Here is a 15,139-nt window from a genome sequence, read left to right on the forward strand (position 1 = left end):
CAATTATCGGGATTCCAGGAAGGCACCATTACAGCTGTTTTTGGGTTTTGTTTGTTTGTTTTTTAAATTGTGTATACAGTGCTCTGCCTGCATGTACACCTGCATGCCAGAAGAGGGCATCAGATCACATTATAGATGGTTGTGAGCCACCATGTGGTTGCTGGGAATTGAACTCATGACCTCTGGAAGAGCACTCAGTGCTCTTAACCGCTGGGTCATCTCTCCAGCTCCCTGGCTTTAACTTTTTAAGTTTTTTTTTTTTAATTGTTTTTTAAGGCTGGCAATGGTGGCACAGTCTTGTAATCCCAGCACTCAAGGAGGCAGAGGGAGAGGCAGGTGGATTGGATATCCTGAGTTCAAGGCCAGTCTAGTCAACAAAGGAGCTCCAGGACAGGCAGGGCTATACAGAGTAACCCTGTGTGTGGTATGTTTTCTGTGGGGAGGGAGCAGCAGCAGCAATATTAGCTTATATGTATATGACATGCAGGTGCCTGAAAGGCCAGGAGAGGGAGTTGGAACCTCTGGAACTGAAGGTACAGGTTGTTTAGAACTATCCCTGGCTGAAGTCATTCATGTCTTCTAGAAAAGTAGTAACCACCCTTAACTTCTTAGCCATTCTCCAACCTCTTGCCTTTTTCTTTTCTTTTTTAAACTCTGACATCTCATTATAGGTTTGTTTTATATAGGGTCTCACTATATAGCCGACCTGGCCTTGAACTCATTATTCTCCTGCCTATACCTACCAGGTTCTAGAATTATGAACATATGCCATCATAGTTAGGGTATATTATTGCTTTCTCAATGTTATCATCTGCAGCACATTAGGGTTTTTAAAAAAATAAATAATTAAAATACTATTTGAAGAGTTGCAGAGTAGGGGGCTGGAAAGATGGTTCAGATTAAGAGTACTGGCTGCTCTTCCAGAGGACCTGAGTTCAATTCCCAGCAACTACATGGTGGCTCACAACCATCTATTATGAGATCTGGTTCCCTCTTCTGGCATGCAGGTGTACATGCAGGCAGAACTGTATACATAATAATAAAGAAATACGTCTTGTGGGGGGCTGGAGGCAAGGATTAGTAGTACATGCCTTTAATCCCAATACTAAGAGACAGAGGCTGGTGGATCTCTTGTGAGTTGGGAGGCCTACTTGGTCTACAAAGTGAGTCCAGGACAGCCAGCATGGTTACACAGAGAAAGTCTGTCTTGGGGGGAAGAAGAAGAAAAAACAAAAAACAAAAAACAAAAAACAACCCGCACACACGCACACACAAGATCGTAATTTTGAGTGCTCAGCAGTTAAAGGTGCTTACAGCCAATTTGGAACACTGGAGTGTACCGTGTACACACACACACACACACACACACACACACACACACACACACACACACAAAACAAAATATACAAATAACTTTAAGAAATAAAAGTATTGTTATGCTGCTTTACTTCTACTTAGGTACTTACTATCATCTCCAACAGGACCTGCTGAACACTGTGCTGGAGGATCTCGAGCCAGGTCATTCAATTCCTTAAGACAAAACAAAGAATAAATTAATTTATATAGTTACTAAACTTGTTACAATGTTCTCTGCCTTACCAGGGAAGCTTTTAGGATTATTCTTCAGTCAGAAGTAGATAGTAAATCTTGGAGGTATGAGTACTAGGGTGGGGAGTGGAAGGTGGAGACATGGACAAAGACAGGGTCCCATTATATCTTTATCTATATAGCCCCGGGATTAAAGATAGGTACCACCATACTCTGCAAAGCTAGTTTTATATTTTCCTTCTTCCTTTCTTGCAGGAGTTTTGCCTGCAAGAATGTATATAGATGGGTGTCCGATGTTAGATCCCCTAAAACAAATGGTTTGGATGGCTATGAGCCACCATGTGGATGCTAGAACAGAATTCATTTGTTGACAATTTCCAATGGTAAGATATATATATAGATATATCTCAGAGTAGTGGCACACACCTGCAATCCCAGCATTCAGGAGGCTAAAACAGAAAATCTCCAATTTGAGGCCAGCTTGAACTATACACTGAGTTTTAACCCTCCTGGGTAAGAATCTGTCTAAAATACACTTTTAAAGGATTTAATTGCTGAATCTGAAAGTGAAAAGTATTTTGGGCTAAGCCAATATAACACTAAAGAATATGGAATTTCGGGCTGGCGAGATAGCTCAGAGGTTAAGTGCACTGTCTGTTCTTCCAGAGGTCCTGAGTTCAATTCCCAGCAACCACATGGTGGCTCACTATCACCTATAATGTGATCTGATGCCCTATTCTGGCATGCAGATGTACATGTAGGCAGAATACTGTATACTAAATAAATAAATTTAAAAAAACAAAACAAAACAAAACAAAAGAATAAGGAATTTCTTGTTTGCTTTTTAGATGGAATTTCACACTGAAGCCAAGGACAAGGAATTTGTAGAAGTGTCCTGCCATAGGGGGGAAAAATTTGTGGCTATTATGTGCTCAGCTACTCATCTACAACTCCTGTTTTCTTCCTTTTGGTTTGAGACAGGGTTTCTCTGTGTAGCCTTAGCTGTCATGGACTCACAGAGATCCCTCCTGCCTCTGCCTCCCAGCGCTGGGATTAAAGGTGTGCTCCACTATGCCCGGTTTACAACTTCCTGTTTTCAACTAGTACCTGGGACTCCTTATCTGGCTTTCCTTTGTTCATTATTGAGGATCAGAAATCTTTCCTAGATTGGTGTAGTAGCTTACAATTTTAAAATCAGCACTGAGGAAGTATCTGAGTTCAAAACCAGTCTGGTCTACACAGCAAGTTCCAGAACTACATAGAAACCCTGACTCAGGGCTGGAGAGATGGCTCAAAGGTTAAGAGCACTGCTTGCTCTTCCAAAGGTCCTGAGTTCAATCCCCAGCAACAACATGGTGGCTCACAACCATCTGTCATGTGATCTGATGCCCTCTTCTGGTCTACAGGTGTACATGCAGGCAGAACACTGTATACATAATAAATAATAAAAAATCTTAAAAAAAGAAAAGAAAGAAACAGATGCCCTGACTCAAAATTAACAGAGCTAGGATGTATGTCAGTTGGTAAAGTGCTTTCCTAGCATGTACAAAGCTGTGAGTTCCATGCTGAGCACTGTATAAGCCAGACATAGTAGCACAAGACTGTGATCAGGCCTAGCAATCAAGAAGATCAAAAGTACAAGATTATCTACTACACAGGGAATGGGGACCTCCAGGAAAGTAAGCAAGTGAGGCAAGGAAGGAGGGAGGGAAGAAGAGGGGAGAAAGAGAAAAAACAAAGCCTTATAACACTGTCAGAGCTGAAACTGTACGTTGGAGAGCAAAGTACACAAGCACATGTGTTTTTGTGTATATGCATTATGTATTTCTACACCCTTTATTATTGATTTTCATTTACTAAATTGTGTGTGTGTGTGCGTGTGTGCAATATATGGTATATAGCAAGAAGACTTTAAATACATATAAACTATGATATGGCACATTGGCTAATTGATACATATTTATTGTTTTGTAACAAGAACACTTAAAAATCTACTCTGGCCGAGCATGGTGGCCCATGCGTTTAATCCCAAAGGGAGGCAGATCACTGTGAGTTTGAGGCTAGCCTGGTCTACAAAGTGAGTCCAGGACAGCCAGGGCTACACAGAGAAACCCTGTCTCGGAAAAAATAACAAAATAACAAAAAACACACAAACAACTACTCTGACAATTTTCAACAATACATTACATTCTTAATTCCAATAACACAAAATTTAATATTAACTATAGCTAACATGTTGTACAATAGAGCATTTTAAAGCTACATTTATTATTACCTTGTATGTGAGAGTATGATGTAGGTGGGTGAGTGCGCCTGCAACAGCACACAGGTGGAGAACATCACCATGGAATCTGTTATCTCCATCTCTCACATGGTTCCAGAATTCAAACTTGCATCTAACCAAGCTTGCATGGCACCTTTACCCTCCAAGCCATCTCTCCAGTCTCCACAGATTTATTATACTTATTCCTCCACTCTAATACAAATTTTTGCTAGGGGCTAAAATGATTGCTCAGTGGTTAAGAGCACTAGCTACTCTTCAGGACCTGGGTTTGACTCTCAGAACCCACACAGCAGCTTATAACCATCTATAGACTATAGCTCCAAAAGATCCAACACTCTTTTCTGGCCTCCATGGACACTTGCACATATACAGACATATACAAATAAACTAAAATAAAGTGTGTACGATCTTTTTTTTTTTTCTTCCAAGACAGGGTTTCTGTGTGGCCTTGGCTGTCCTGGACTCACTTTGTAGACCAGGCTGGACTCGAACTCAGTGATACGTCTGCCTCTGCACCTGCCTCCCAGTGTTGGGATTAGAGGTGTGCACCACCACACCCAGCCTACTTTGTAAGATCTTAAAACAACAATAAGAATGAAATTCTTTCCACTTCAAGCCCCTAAAAATCCTCATTCCTACTTAAATGCATTTGAATTTAGGTTCCATATACAAGTGAGTTCATATTATGGTCTGTCTGCACATAAACTATGTCACTTAACAGTAAGCTTTCCAGATTCATATTGTGTTGAAATCATAGGATATTCTTTTTAAGGTTGAACAGTAGTCTAAGGCATACCATTTTTGTTTGAAATAGGGTTTTGACTATGTAACAAGGATAACCTCAAATTGTAACCCCCATGTCTCAGCTTCCAAAGTATTGAGATTATAGGTATGTGGTATCATGAACAGCTCCATAACTTTTTAATTTCAACCAATCTAGATCTCTGGGAACAGTATCTAGATAGAATAGTCTTGCCATTCCCACTCTCCTTTTCTACTTCTTCCATGTACCTTTAGAGGCTTCACCTAACTGCTGCCTTAGCTAACTCTGCATTTATTTATTGTTAAATACTATGAAAAATATCAAGTTGCTTTATAACAAAGTATAGTTCAATTTTTCTGTGGTTATATAGTGTCTCTCTTAAGCCAGTAACAAGTGGGAAAGAATCTGTTTTTGTTTTTTTCTTTTTTGTTTTTTCAAGGCAGGGTTTCTCTGTGTAGCCTTGGCTGTCTTGGTGGGAAGGAATCTGACATCTAGCCTTTTGCACAATGAAGTTCATGAGAACCACCTAGTAAATATCTGTTCAACATATAGTTGAGATAGCTCAGCAGTTAAGGAGTACTTGTTACTCTTGTAGAAGAACCTTGGTTTAATTCCAGCACCCACATGGCAGCTCACACCCATCTACAACTCCAATTCCAAGTAATTCATTCCTCTCTGGCCTCTATGGATACCAGACACTCATGACACATAAACATACATGCAGACAAAATACATAATTTTTGTGTATAAAATCATATAAATAAACCATATACCTGAATTATACATAGTAAGTACCTAGACTAAGGTAATACTGTTTTTCACTGACTACATGAACAATACCCACCTTCCCCACACTTTTGTTTTTGAAATGGCCTCTTGTAGCCCAGGCGGCCCTTGGACTCTAGATCTTCCTGACCTCCACCTCTAAAGTGCTAAGATTGCCAAGTGTATACCACCATGCAGGTGATACACTTTTTGTAGACCAGGCTGGCCTCAAACTCACAGTGATCGCCTGCCTCTGCCTCCCAAGTGCTGGGATTAAAGGCATGTAACCAAAATTATATTTTCACCATAACATGCAACTGGCAATATTTTCTCTCCTTTACTCTTTTGAGACAGTTTCTGGCTGTCCTGGAACTTAACTATGTTAGCAAGGTTGACCTTGAACTCACAGATGCTCAAGTACCTCTGCTAGAATTAAAGGCATGTACCACCAAGCCCAGGCAATATTTTCTTTCTTGACTGCATTTTAGATATAACAAAGACAGATAACATGAAAAAGCAACCATCTTATTCTCTGAGACTGCTGCCATAAAATCATATACCTAATAAGTATAAATTTGAATTTAACAACTATAGCCAAAGTAGAAAAATCACTTAGTAAATGACCAAGCTAGATTTAAAAAGTATTTCATTAAGACTACTTTTGAAATAAAGAAATGCAAACATTTTCAAGAACAAAAACTGCAAAGAGCTGTTTCTTTCTGCCAATTCCTGAAGTTCACAAATAGTGGTGGCTGTATCAAGGCAGGTTTTACTCCCTTGACACAGAATCTGTTAGGATCTGAAATTCCCTCTATTGTCAGTTATTGGTTACCTCTATTCTCCAAAAGGAGGGTAGCACATAGCCAAGTAGATGAAAAGAATCTATGCTAACAGACAGATAAAGCATCCAAGCCAGCTAGGCGTGGTGGCGCAGGCCTTTAATAGGAGCAGAGGCAGGTGGATCATGGTGAGTTCGAGGCCAGGCTGGCCTAGGAAGCGAGTCCAGAACAGCCAAGCCTACACACAGACAAACCCTATCTTGAAAAAACAAACCAACAAACAAACCATATCAATGCCAAAGGTATTACTACTAAGCTCCAAAAAAGATGGTAGACACTAGGGAGAGTTCCTGTGGTGGTTTGAAAGAAAATGGCCCCCAGGGTTAGAGAGATGGCTCAGATGGTTGTTGTTCTTCCAGAGGTCCTGAGTTCAATTCCTAGCAACCACATGGTGGCTCACAACGATCTGTAATGGAATCTGATTCCCTCTTCTGGTATGTATGAAAAAAAGTGTTCATATACATAAAATAAATTTTTTTAAAAAAGGGAAAGAAAAAAAAGGGGGGGGAGGCCCCCATAGGCTCATAGGGACTGGCACTATTAGGAGGTGTGGCCTTGTGGGAAGAAGTGTGTCTCAGTCTCCTGCTGCCTACAGATCAAGATGTAGAACCCTCAGCTCCTTCTCTAGCACCCTATCTGCCTGCATGATGCCATGCTTCTAACATGATGATAACAGCCTAAACCTATGAACTGTTAATCTAGCATCAATTAAATGTTTTCTTTTATAAGAGTTGCCAATGGAGGTCAAGGTGCTTCTTCACAACAATAAAACCTAAACTAAACCCATCCTGCCATTCAATATACTAGGGTCCCTCCCACTAGTTCAATCTTACTTTCAAAAGCAACTACAGAGCCGGGCGTGGTGGCACATGCCTTTAATCCCAGCACTCGGGAGGCAGAGGCTGGTGGATTGATGTGAGTTCGAGGCTAGCCTGGTCTACAAAGTGAGTCCAGGATAGCCAAGGCAACACAGAGAGACCCTGTCTCGAAAAACCAAAAAAAAAAAAAAAAAAGCAACTACATAGGAAACTAGAAATCTAAAACTTATTTGTATGGGGTTATAGCCACCTTCCAAAAATACTAATTACCACATCCCAAGATTAAAGAAAGGTGAAGGGCACTGTCACAGAATGCTAGTATTATTTACATGTTTCTGTTATTAAAATTGGTTGGCTAATGGGGTCCTCAGAAAAGGTAAAATGGGAGCTGGATTGGGGGGTATGAATAAGAGAGAATATATTAGTCTGTTTCTGTGACTACAACAAAATACCTAATACTGAATATTTTTTTCTTTACTTTTTTTGGGGGATGGGGGGGCATGTTTCGAGACAGTTTCTCTGTGCAACAGTTCTGGCTGTCCTCTTTGTAGACCAGGCTGGTCTTGAACTCACAGAGATCCACCAGTGTCTGCCTCCCAAGTGCTGGAATTAAAGGCGTGCACCACCACGCCAGGCTAAATAATTTTTAAAGAGCAAAATTTTCCACACACTTCTAGAAAAAACCAAAAAGAAGCACAATGGCATTCTATTTTTCATTATAACCTGTAAAACTATGGCCTATAGATGGACACAATGGTGCACACCTGTAATCCTAACAGAGGGAGGCAGGTGTCTGTGAGTTTAAGGCCAGCCTGGTCTACAAACTGATTCCAAGACAGCCAAGGCTATAAAGGGAAACCCTATCTCAAAAAACCAAAACAAAAAAACCTATGGCCTCCTCCCAGCAGAGTACCTGATCTTAATTTTTTTTATATATTTTTATTTTTTGAGACAAGGTCTCCCTGTTATACCTGGAATTCTCTGTAGACCAGGCTGGCCTGCAACTCAGAGATCTGCCTGCTTCTACCTCGTGAGTGCTGAGATGAAAAGCACATGCCACCATGCCTGGCTATATTACAATTCTTACAAACAAGCTCTATGATGTGAGATGTGTAGGTTGAGGGTGCAGTTCAATGGTAAAATACCTAACATGGGGGAAGGCTCAATCCCAAGCACCACCCAAAGTGTGTGGAGAAGGTGGTGATGGGCCAAGCTAGTAAATATTACTTTCCAGCCAGGCGTGGCGGCCTATGCCTTTAAATCCAGCATTCAGGAGGCAGAGGTAGGTGGATTCCTATGAGTTGGAAGCCAGCCTGATCTACAAAGTGAGTCCAGGACAGCCAGGGATACACACAGAAAACCCGTCTCGAAAAACCAAAAAAGAAAAAACAAGAATTACAGGGGTTTTTTTTGTTGTTGTTGTTTGTTCGTTTGTTTGTTTTTGGTGTTTTGAGATAGGGTTTCTCAGTGGAGCCAAGGCTATCCCAGAACTCTCTTTGTAGATGAGGCTGGCCTCGAACTCACAGAGATTAAAGGTGTGTGACACCACCCCCTGGCAGATTACAATTCTTAGAGAGTTAAAGAGAGAAGGGGGGGGGGGCCCACAGGAGAAAATGAATGAATGCTGGGCATGGCATCTCACCCTAACACTCAGGAGGCAGGTGCAGATGGGTCTTTGACTTTGAGGCCACCCTGGCCTAGAGAGTTCCAGGCCAGCCAGGTTGAGACAGTGGTGGTTAGGGAAACCAAATTTCAAACCTGAAAATATTTTAGAACAATTATTCAAAACACCAACTGACTGATACTTTCACCAATCCAGAATAGCTCAATCTACAAAACTAGACTATATTAGCAATATGAGGATATATCCGGACAATGTCCAAGATTACATTACATAAGATGGCACCTAATAAAGTATCTTCTACTAGGGGCAGTGGTAGTAAGGCACGCCTTGTATTCCAGCCCCAAAAAACAAAAACAAAAATTTGTCTCAAGAGGGGGGGCGGAGGAGATTTTATCTTGTGATAAAATCCACACCTGAAAGAATTACCAGATTATCTGAGGTAAAGGTTAGAATAGGGTCATTTAAAAAGAGGGGGGGGGGGAGGAAGGCGGGGTGGTAGTAGCTAAGAATATCCAATGCTTGAGCCAGGCATGGTGGCGCACACCTTTGATCCCAGCACTGGGGAGGCAGAGGCAGGTGGATTCCTGTGAGTTTGAAGCTAGCTTGATCTACAAAGTGGGTCCAGAATAGCCAAGGTTACCCAGAGAAACCCAGTCTCGAAAAACAAACAAAACAAAAACTCAAGTCCATAGTTAAACTGAGGACAGATTTGGTATCAACATGTTCTATGTACTTTTTGATCATCAGGAACAAAGCATACCTTTAGTAAAGCATACCTTTAGTTAAGCATAATTTTTTAAAATAACAAATTAATTTATAAAATTAGAATTTACTAAATTCTAAAGCAGTGGTACAGGCCTGTAATACCAACATTTGGCAAGTGGAGGTAGGAATTCAAAACTAAACTGGCTACATAGGAAGTCTGTCTCAAAATAAAATAAAATAAAAATAAAATAAGGGCTGCAGAGATGGATCAGTAGTTAAGATCAAGAGTTCAGTAACAGCCAGTGTGGTGGCGCAGGCCTTTAATCCCAGCACTCGGGAGGCAGAAGCAGGCGTATCGCTGTGAGTTCAAGGCCAGCCTGGACTACAAAGCGAGTCTAGGACAGCCAAGACTACACAGAGAAACCCTGTCTCAAAAAAAAAAAAAAAAAAGAGTTCAGTAACAAGCACCCATATCTGGTAGCTCACAACTGCCCATAAATACAGCCCCAGAAGACCCCATTCTCTTTTGGCCCCTGTATTTCCATGTAACTAACACACACACACACACACACACACACACACACACACACACCCCGACGGGAATTGGCACAACAGGTTAAGAGCACTAGGCTGCTCTTGCAGAGAACCTAGGTCTAATTCCCAGCACCCATATAGCAGTTCACAAATATCTGTAACCTCAGACCTAGGGAATCCAATATTCATTCTCTCTCTTCTCCCTTGCCTTCCCCCGCCCAGACCAGACTGGCCTTGAACTCAGAGACCTGCCAGTCTCTGCCTCCGAGAGCTGGGATTAAAGACATGTGCCACCACAGCCTGGTCCAATATTCTTTCTTGCTTTATCTCTTCTGGCAACAAGCCAAGGTGCACATACATACACACAAATAAAATTTATACACATTTTAAAAGAAAAACAGAAGCCAGGAGTGGTGGCACATGCCTTTAAACCTAGCACTCGGGAGGCAGAGACAGAAGGATCTCTGTGAATTTGAGGCCAGCCTGGTCTAAAAAAGTGAGTCCAGGATGGGCAGTGGCAGTGCACACCTTTAATCCTAACACTGGCGGGGGGGGGGGGGGGGGGGGGGGGCAGAAGCAGGAGGATCGCTGTGAGTTCGAGGTCAGCCTGGTCTACAAAGCAAATCTAGGACAGCCAAGGCTAACACCGTCTCGAAAAACAAAACAAAACAAAAAAACAAGCAACAAGAAAAAGTGAGTCCAGGACAGCCAGGGTTGTTATAGAGGTTCCCTGTCTCGAAAACAAACCAACAAAGAAAAAAGATCTTGGCAGCTGTGGAGGCCTGCTGGGAAAGACAAGTATATCTAGAAGGCTTTGGTTCAAGGTCCTTTTTCACAGTCCTTTTTGCTGACTATAAGCGAGGTCTATGAAACCAAGAGAGTACATGGCTTTTCTTAAAATTGAAAATATTTATGCCCGAGATGTAACTGAACTCTAGGCAATAGATTTGCTATGTGCATAAAGCAAAAAACGGTGACTCCTGAAGGCAAATTGAACAAAACAAGAGAAACTGGGGAAATGTAGTTCAGGCCTACAAAGACAATGGTTCATGCCAAATTACAAATCAACACTTCTGCAAGGCCATTGGACAAGGAATCTAAGTCGTGCTGTACCCTTCACAGATTTAAACTGATAAAAGTGATTTCTTAAAATCTTTACAAAGTTAACTGCAATACATGATTATAGTCAACTCAGGTTAAACATATCAGTGTTACCACAGTAGGCCTGGCTAATTAATTGTCTTAGACACCATTCTATTTTCATGAAGAAGCACCATAACCGTATCATTTAATTTGGGGATTGCTTACAGTTTCAGAGACTTAGTCCATTATTATCATGGCAGGGAGTATGGCAGCAGATATGGAAGGCATAGTGCTAAAGACATAGCTGAAAGAAAGCTACATCCTGATCAACAGACAAAGAAGACTAAGTCTGACATGGGCTTCTGAAACCTCACAGCCCACCCCCAGTGACACACTTCCTCCAACAAGGCCACGCCTGCTGACCCTTCTAATCTCATCAAAAGCACCACTCCCTGGTGACTAAGCATTCAAATATATGAGCCTGTGGGAACCATTCTTATTCATACCAACATACCCATTAACCTTTAAGAATGACCACCGCCCTGTACTGTGCTTTTGATTTTGTTTTGTTTTGTTTTTAGAGACAGGGTTTCTCTATGTAGCCTAGGCTATCCTGGACTCACTTTGTAGACCAAGCTGGCCTTCAACTCAGAGATCCATAAGCCTCTGCATTCCAATTGCTAGGATCACAGGTGTCTACTATCTTATATTTTTTTCCTTTTTTTCTCCAAGGAATGTTTAAAAACAGTGCTACTTGTGGATTCTTTATTATATATACAGTGTTCTGCCTGCATGTACACCTGCATGCCAGAAGAGGGCACCAGATCTCATTATAATGGTTATGAGCCACCATGTGGTTGCTGAGAATTGAACTCAGGACCTTCAGAAGAGCAGCCAGTGCTCTTAACCTCTGAGCTATCTCTAGCCCTACTTGCTGATCCTTAAAAGTATTATTTTTTTATTTATGCAGAAAAGGCAGCAAGCAGGAGGGAGGGTCGGACCCAGGAGACAATGAGGGAGGATGTAAAGGGAGCAAATTAAAAAGAAAAAGAAAGCCGGCAATGGTGATACATGCCTTTAATCCCAGCACTCAGGAGACAGAGGGAGGGAGGTAGATGAGAGTTTGAGGTCAGCCTGATCTACAGCGTGAGTAGCAGGACAGCCAAGGGAAACCCTATCTCGAAAAACCAAAAAATAAAAAAATAAAAAGCCATTCTGTCCATTGACTAAATATGCTAAAAAGTACAACTTTGACAGTCAGTCATTAACAAATTTATCAATGTTAAGGCATAAACATAAAATCTTTAATAAAATATTGCAACAGAAAAAAAAGAAAGAAAGGCAGCAAGCAGGGGCATTATGCAATATAACAGAAGCATGAAAATACTATAATGGAGTTGGGTGCTGATGGCCCATGTCTTTAATCCAAGCACATGGAAGGCAGGGGCAGTCGGATCTCAGTTCCAGCTCAGCTAGAACTACACAAAGAAACCCCTCTCAGTAAAAGAAAAAAACAAAGCGAGCTTCAGAGCAAAAGCACACCCAAAGTAGTGAGGTTGGAAAGATGGCTCAGCAATTAAGAGTGTATTGCTCTTGAAGAGGACCTCAGTTCAGTTCCCAACTCCCTAACACCCTGTGATCACGGAGCACCTAACTAAACATAAATAATGGGACATAACCTTAAACGATTGAAGCAACTCTCAGTAATGGTTCAAACTGATAACATACCAACAGAGAGGATGCAATAAAAAGCAGCCAACTAAACAAATCAACCACCACCTAATGAGGTGTAGTGATAAGGCCTGGCAGGGTGGCGCTCAAGTCTACATAAACTAAAATGAACACATTAAAAATAGGTGGGCAGACAGGCAGGGTGTGGTGGCCCACACCTTTAATCCCAGCACTCAGGAGGCAGAGGCAGGCAGATCACTGTGAGTTCAAGGCCAGCCTGGTCTACAAAGTGAGCTCAGGACAGCCAAGATAACACAGAAAACTCATCTCAATAAAAAAACAAAAAACGTAGACAGGGCTGGAAAGATAGACAGAATTGAGCTTCAAAAACATTCCTGCCAAAGAAAGACAAGCTTAAACCTAATATAGAAACATGAAAAAAGTAGAAACTAGCTGGAACTAAAGGAGGTTTGGTGCACATCCTAGAATTCCAGCACTCAGGAGACAGACATGAATTTGAGGTCATCCTCTGCTACTAGAGCCAAGCCCAAGTCCAGGCCAGGTAATAAGACCCTACCTTCAGAAAAACAAAAAACAAATAAACCCTAGGTATTGTGACAAGGCTTCACACCAGCAGATTCCTTAGAAACAAGCCAAATAAAAAACACTATTTGTACTAGATTTGCAATTTTTAAATTATTTTTTAAAAGTTTTTCAAGACAGAGTTTCTCTGTGTAAAGGATTCTCTTTGAGAATCTCTTAACTCTTGTTCCTGTCTCTGACTTCCAGGTTGCAGGAGGACTACAGGTGTTTGTTTGTTTTGATTTTTCAAAACAGGGTTTCTCTTGTAGTTCTGGCTGTTCTAGGCTCATTTTGTAGACCAAGCTGGCCTCGAACTCAAGAGATCCTCCTGCCTCTGCCTCCCTGAATGCCGGGATTACAGGCATGAGCCACCATGCCCAGCTAGATTTGCAATTTTCTTGTAGGTCTGAGTTTGCTTTAAATTTTCATAAAAATTTAACAAACGAAACAGCCCAAAGACTAATAACACAGTTACTTTATTAAATTGTGCCTATTAAATGGTATATTGTTGAGGATCTGGAAAAACTGGACCTGATTTGGTTCGCAGCATCTTCATCAGGTGGCAGGAAACTGCCTATAACGCCAGCTCCCGGGTTTCCAACATCTCTGGCCCCCTGCACTCACATTCACAAACCCACAAGCAGAAAGACAGATGGACACAAACACATAATTAATAATAATTAAAAAATACCAGCACTCAGGAGGCTGAAGCAGGAAGACCTTTGGGAGTTCTAGGCCAGCCAAGGCCACAAGGTGAGACTTTCTAGAAATCAAACATAGTAACAAAATAACTAGGGCTGGAGAGATAGCTCAGCAGTGAGAAGCTCTAGCTGCTCTTCCAGCACCTACATGGAGGCTCACAACTGGAAATCCAGTTTTAAGGAACTAATGCCGTCTTCTGGTTTCTGGGGGAACCAAAAAGCACATGGTGCACATAAATGCATGCAAGCAAATAAAATAATTATGGGGGGCTGGAGAGTCAGAAATGAGCTGGACACACTGGTACACACCTTTAGTTCCAGCTCTCAGGATGCAGAGGTGAATAGATGGATGGAAGTTAGAGGCCAGTTTGATCTACCTACATGGTGAGTCCAGGCCAGCTAGGGCAACATACCTAAGATCCTGCCTCAAAAATAAAACATGAGGGCTGGAGAGATGGCTCAGCAGTTGAGACCATTAACTGCTCTTCTAGAGGACTGAGGTTCAATTCCCAGCACCCACATGGCAGCTCACAACTATCTGTAACTTCAAGATCTGACACCTTCAGACAGACAGACATGCAAGCAAAACTCAAATGCATATAAAATAAAAATAAGTAAAAACAATACATGACTTTTATGTAGTTTTAAATGGCCAACAATCTTTCCTTTTAATTAAAAAAAAATCTTTATAGGACTGCAAGCTAGGTGGCATTCCCATGAAGATGAGAAAGCTAAGACTCAAGAAAACTAGTAAAGTTATCAGGTGTGGTGGTACACGCTAGTAAACCCAGCAGAGGTAGAGACAGGAAGACCAGGATTTCATAGCTGAGCAAGAGGACAACGCGGGCTACTTGATATCCTATGTTAGAACAAAAAAACAGGATAGGGCTGGAGAGATGGCTCGGTAGCTAAGAGCACTGCCTGCTCTTCCAAAAGATCCGGGTTCAATTCTCAGCACCAACATGACAGCTCACAACTGTCTGTAACTCCAAGATCTGACACCCTCACACCAACGCACATAAATTAAAATTAAATAAAATGTTTAAAACAAAACAAAACAAACAAAAAACAGGCTAGCCGGGCGAGGTGGCGCACGCCTTTAATCCCAGCACTCAGGAGGCAGAGGCAGGCGGATCGATGTGAGTTCAAGGCCAGCCTGGTCTACAAATTGAGCCTAGGACAGCCAAGGCTACACAGAGAAACCCTGTCTCAAAAAAAAAAA

At 41.7% G+C, this 15,139-nt stretch overlaps 1 protein-coding gene across 3 annotated transcripts in view; it reads right to left on the reverse strand.

The window, feature by feature from the left end:
• The window catches only part of UBE2D2 (ubiquitin conjugating enzyme E2 D2), a 40,381-nt gene that overhangs the window by 16,784 nt on the left and 8,458 nt on the right, over positions 1–15,139 (reverse strand). For all 3 annotated transcript variants that reach the window (XM_084780422.1, XM_084780421.1, XM_084780423.1), the window contains one exon: positions 1,467–1,530. In XM_084780422.1, the coding sequence (XP_084636548.1) occupies positions 1,467–1,530 (64 nt within the window). The remainder of the gene's footprint in view (positions 1–1,466; positions 1,531–15,139) is intronic.

This window comes from Acomys minous, assembly GCF_964271855.1.
Source record: "Acomys minous genome assembly, chromosome: 4".
Taxonomy (NCBI): domain Eukaryota; kingdom Metazoa; phylum Chordata; class Mammalia; order Rodentia; family Muridae; genus Acomys; species Acomys minous.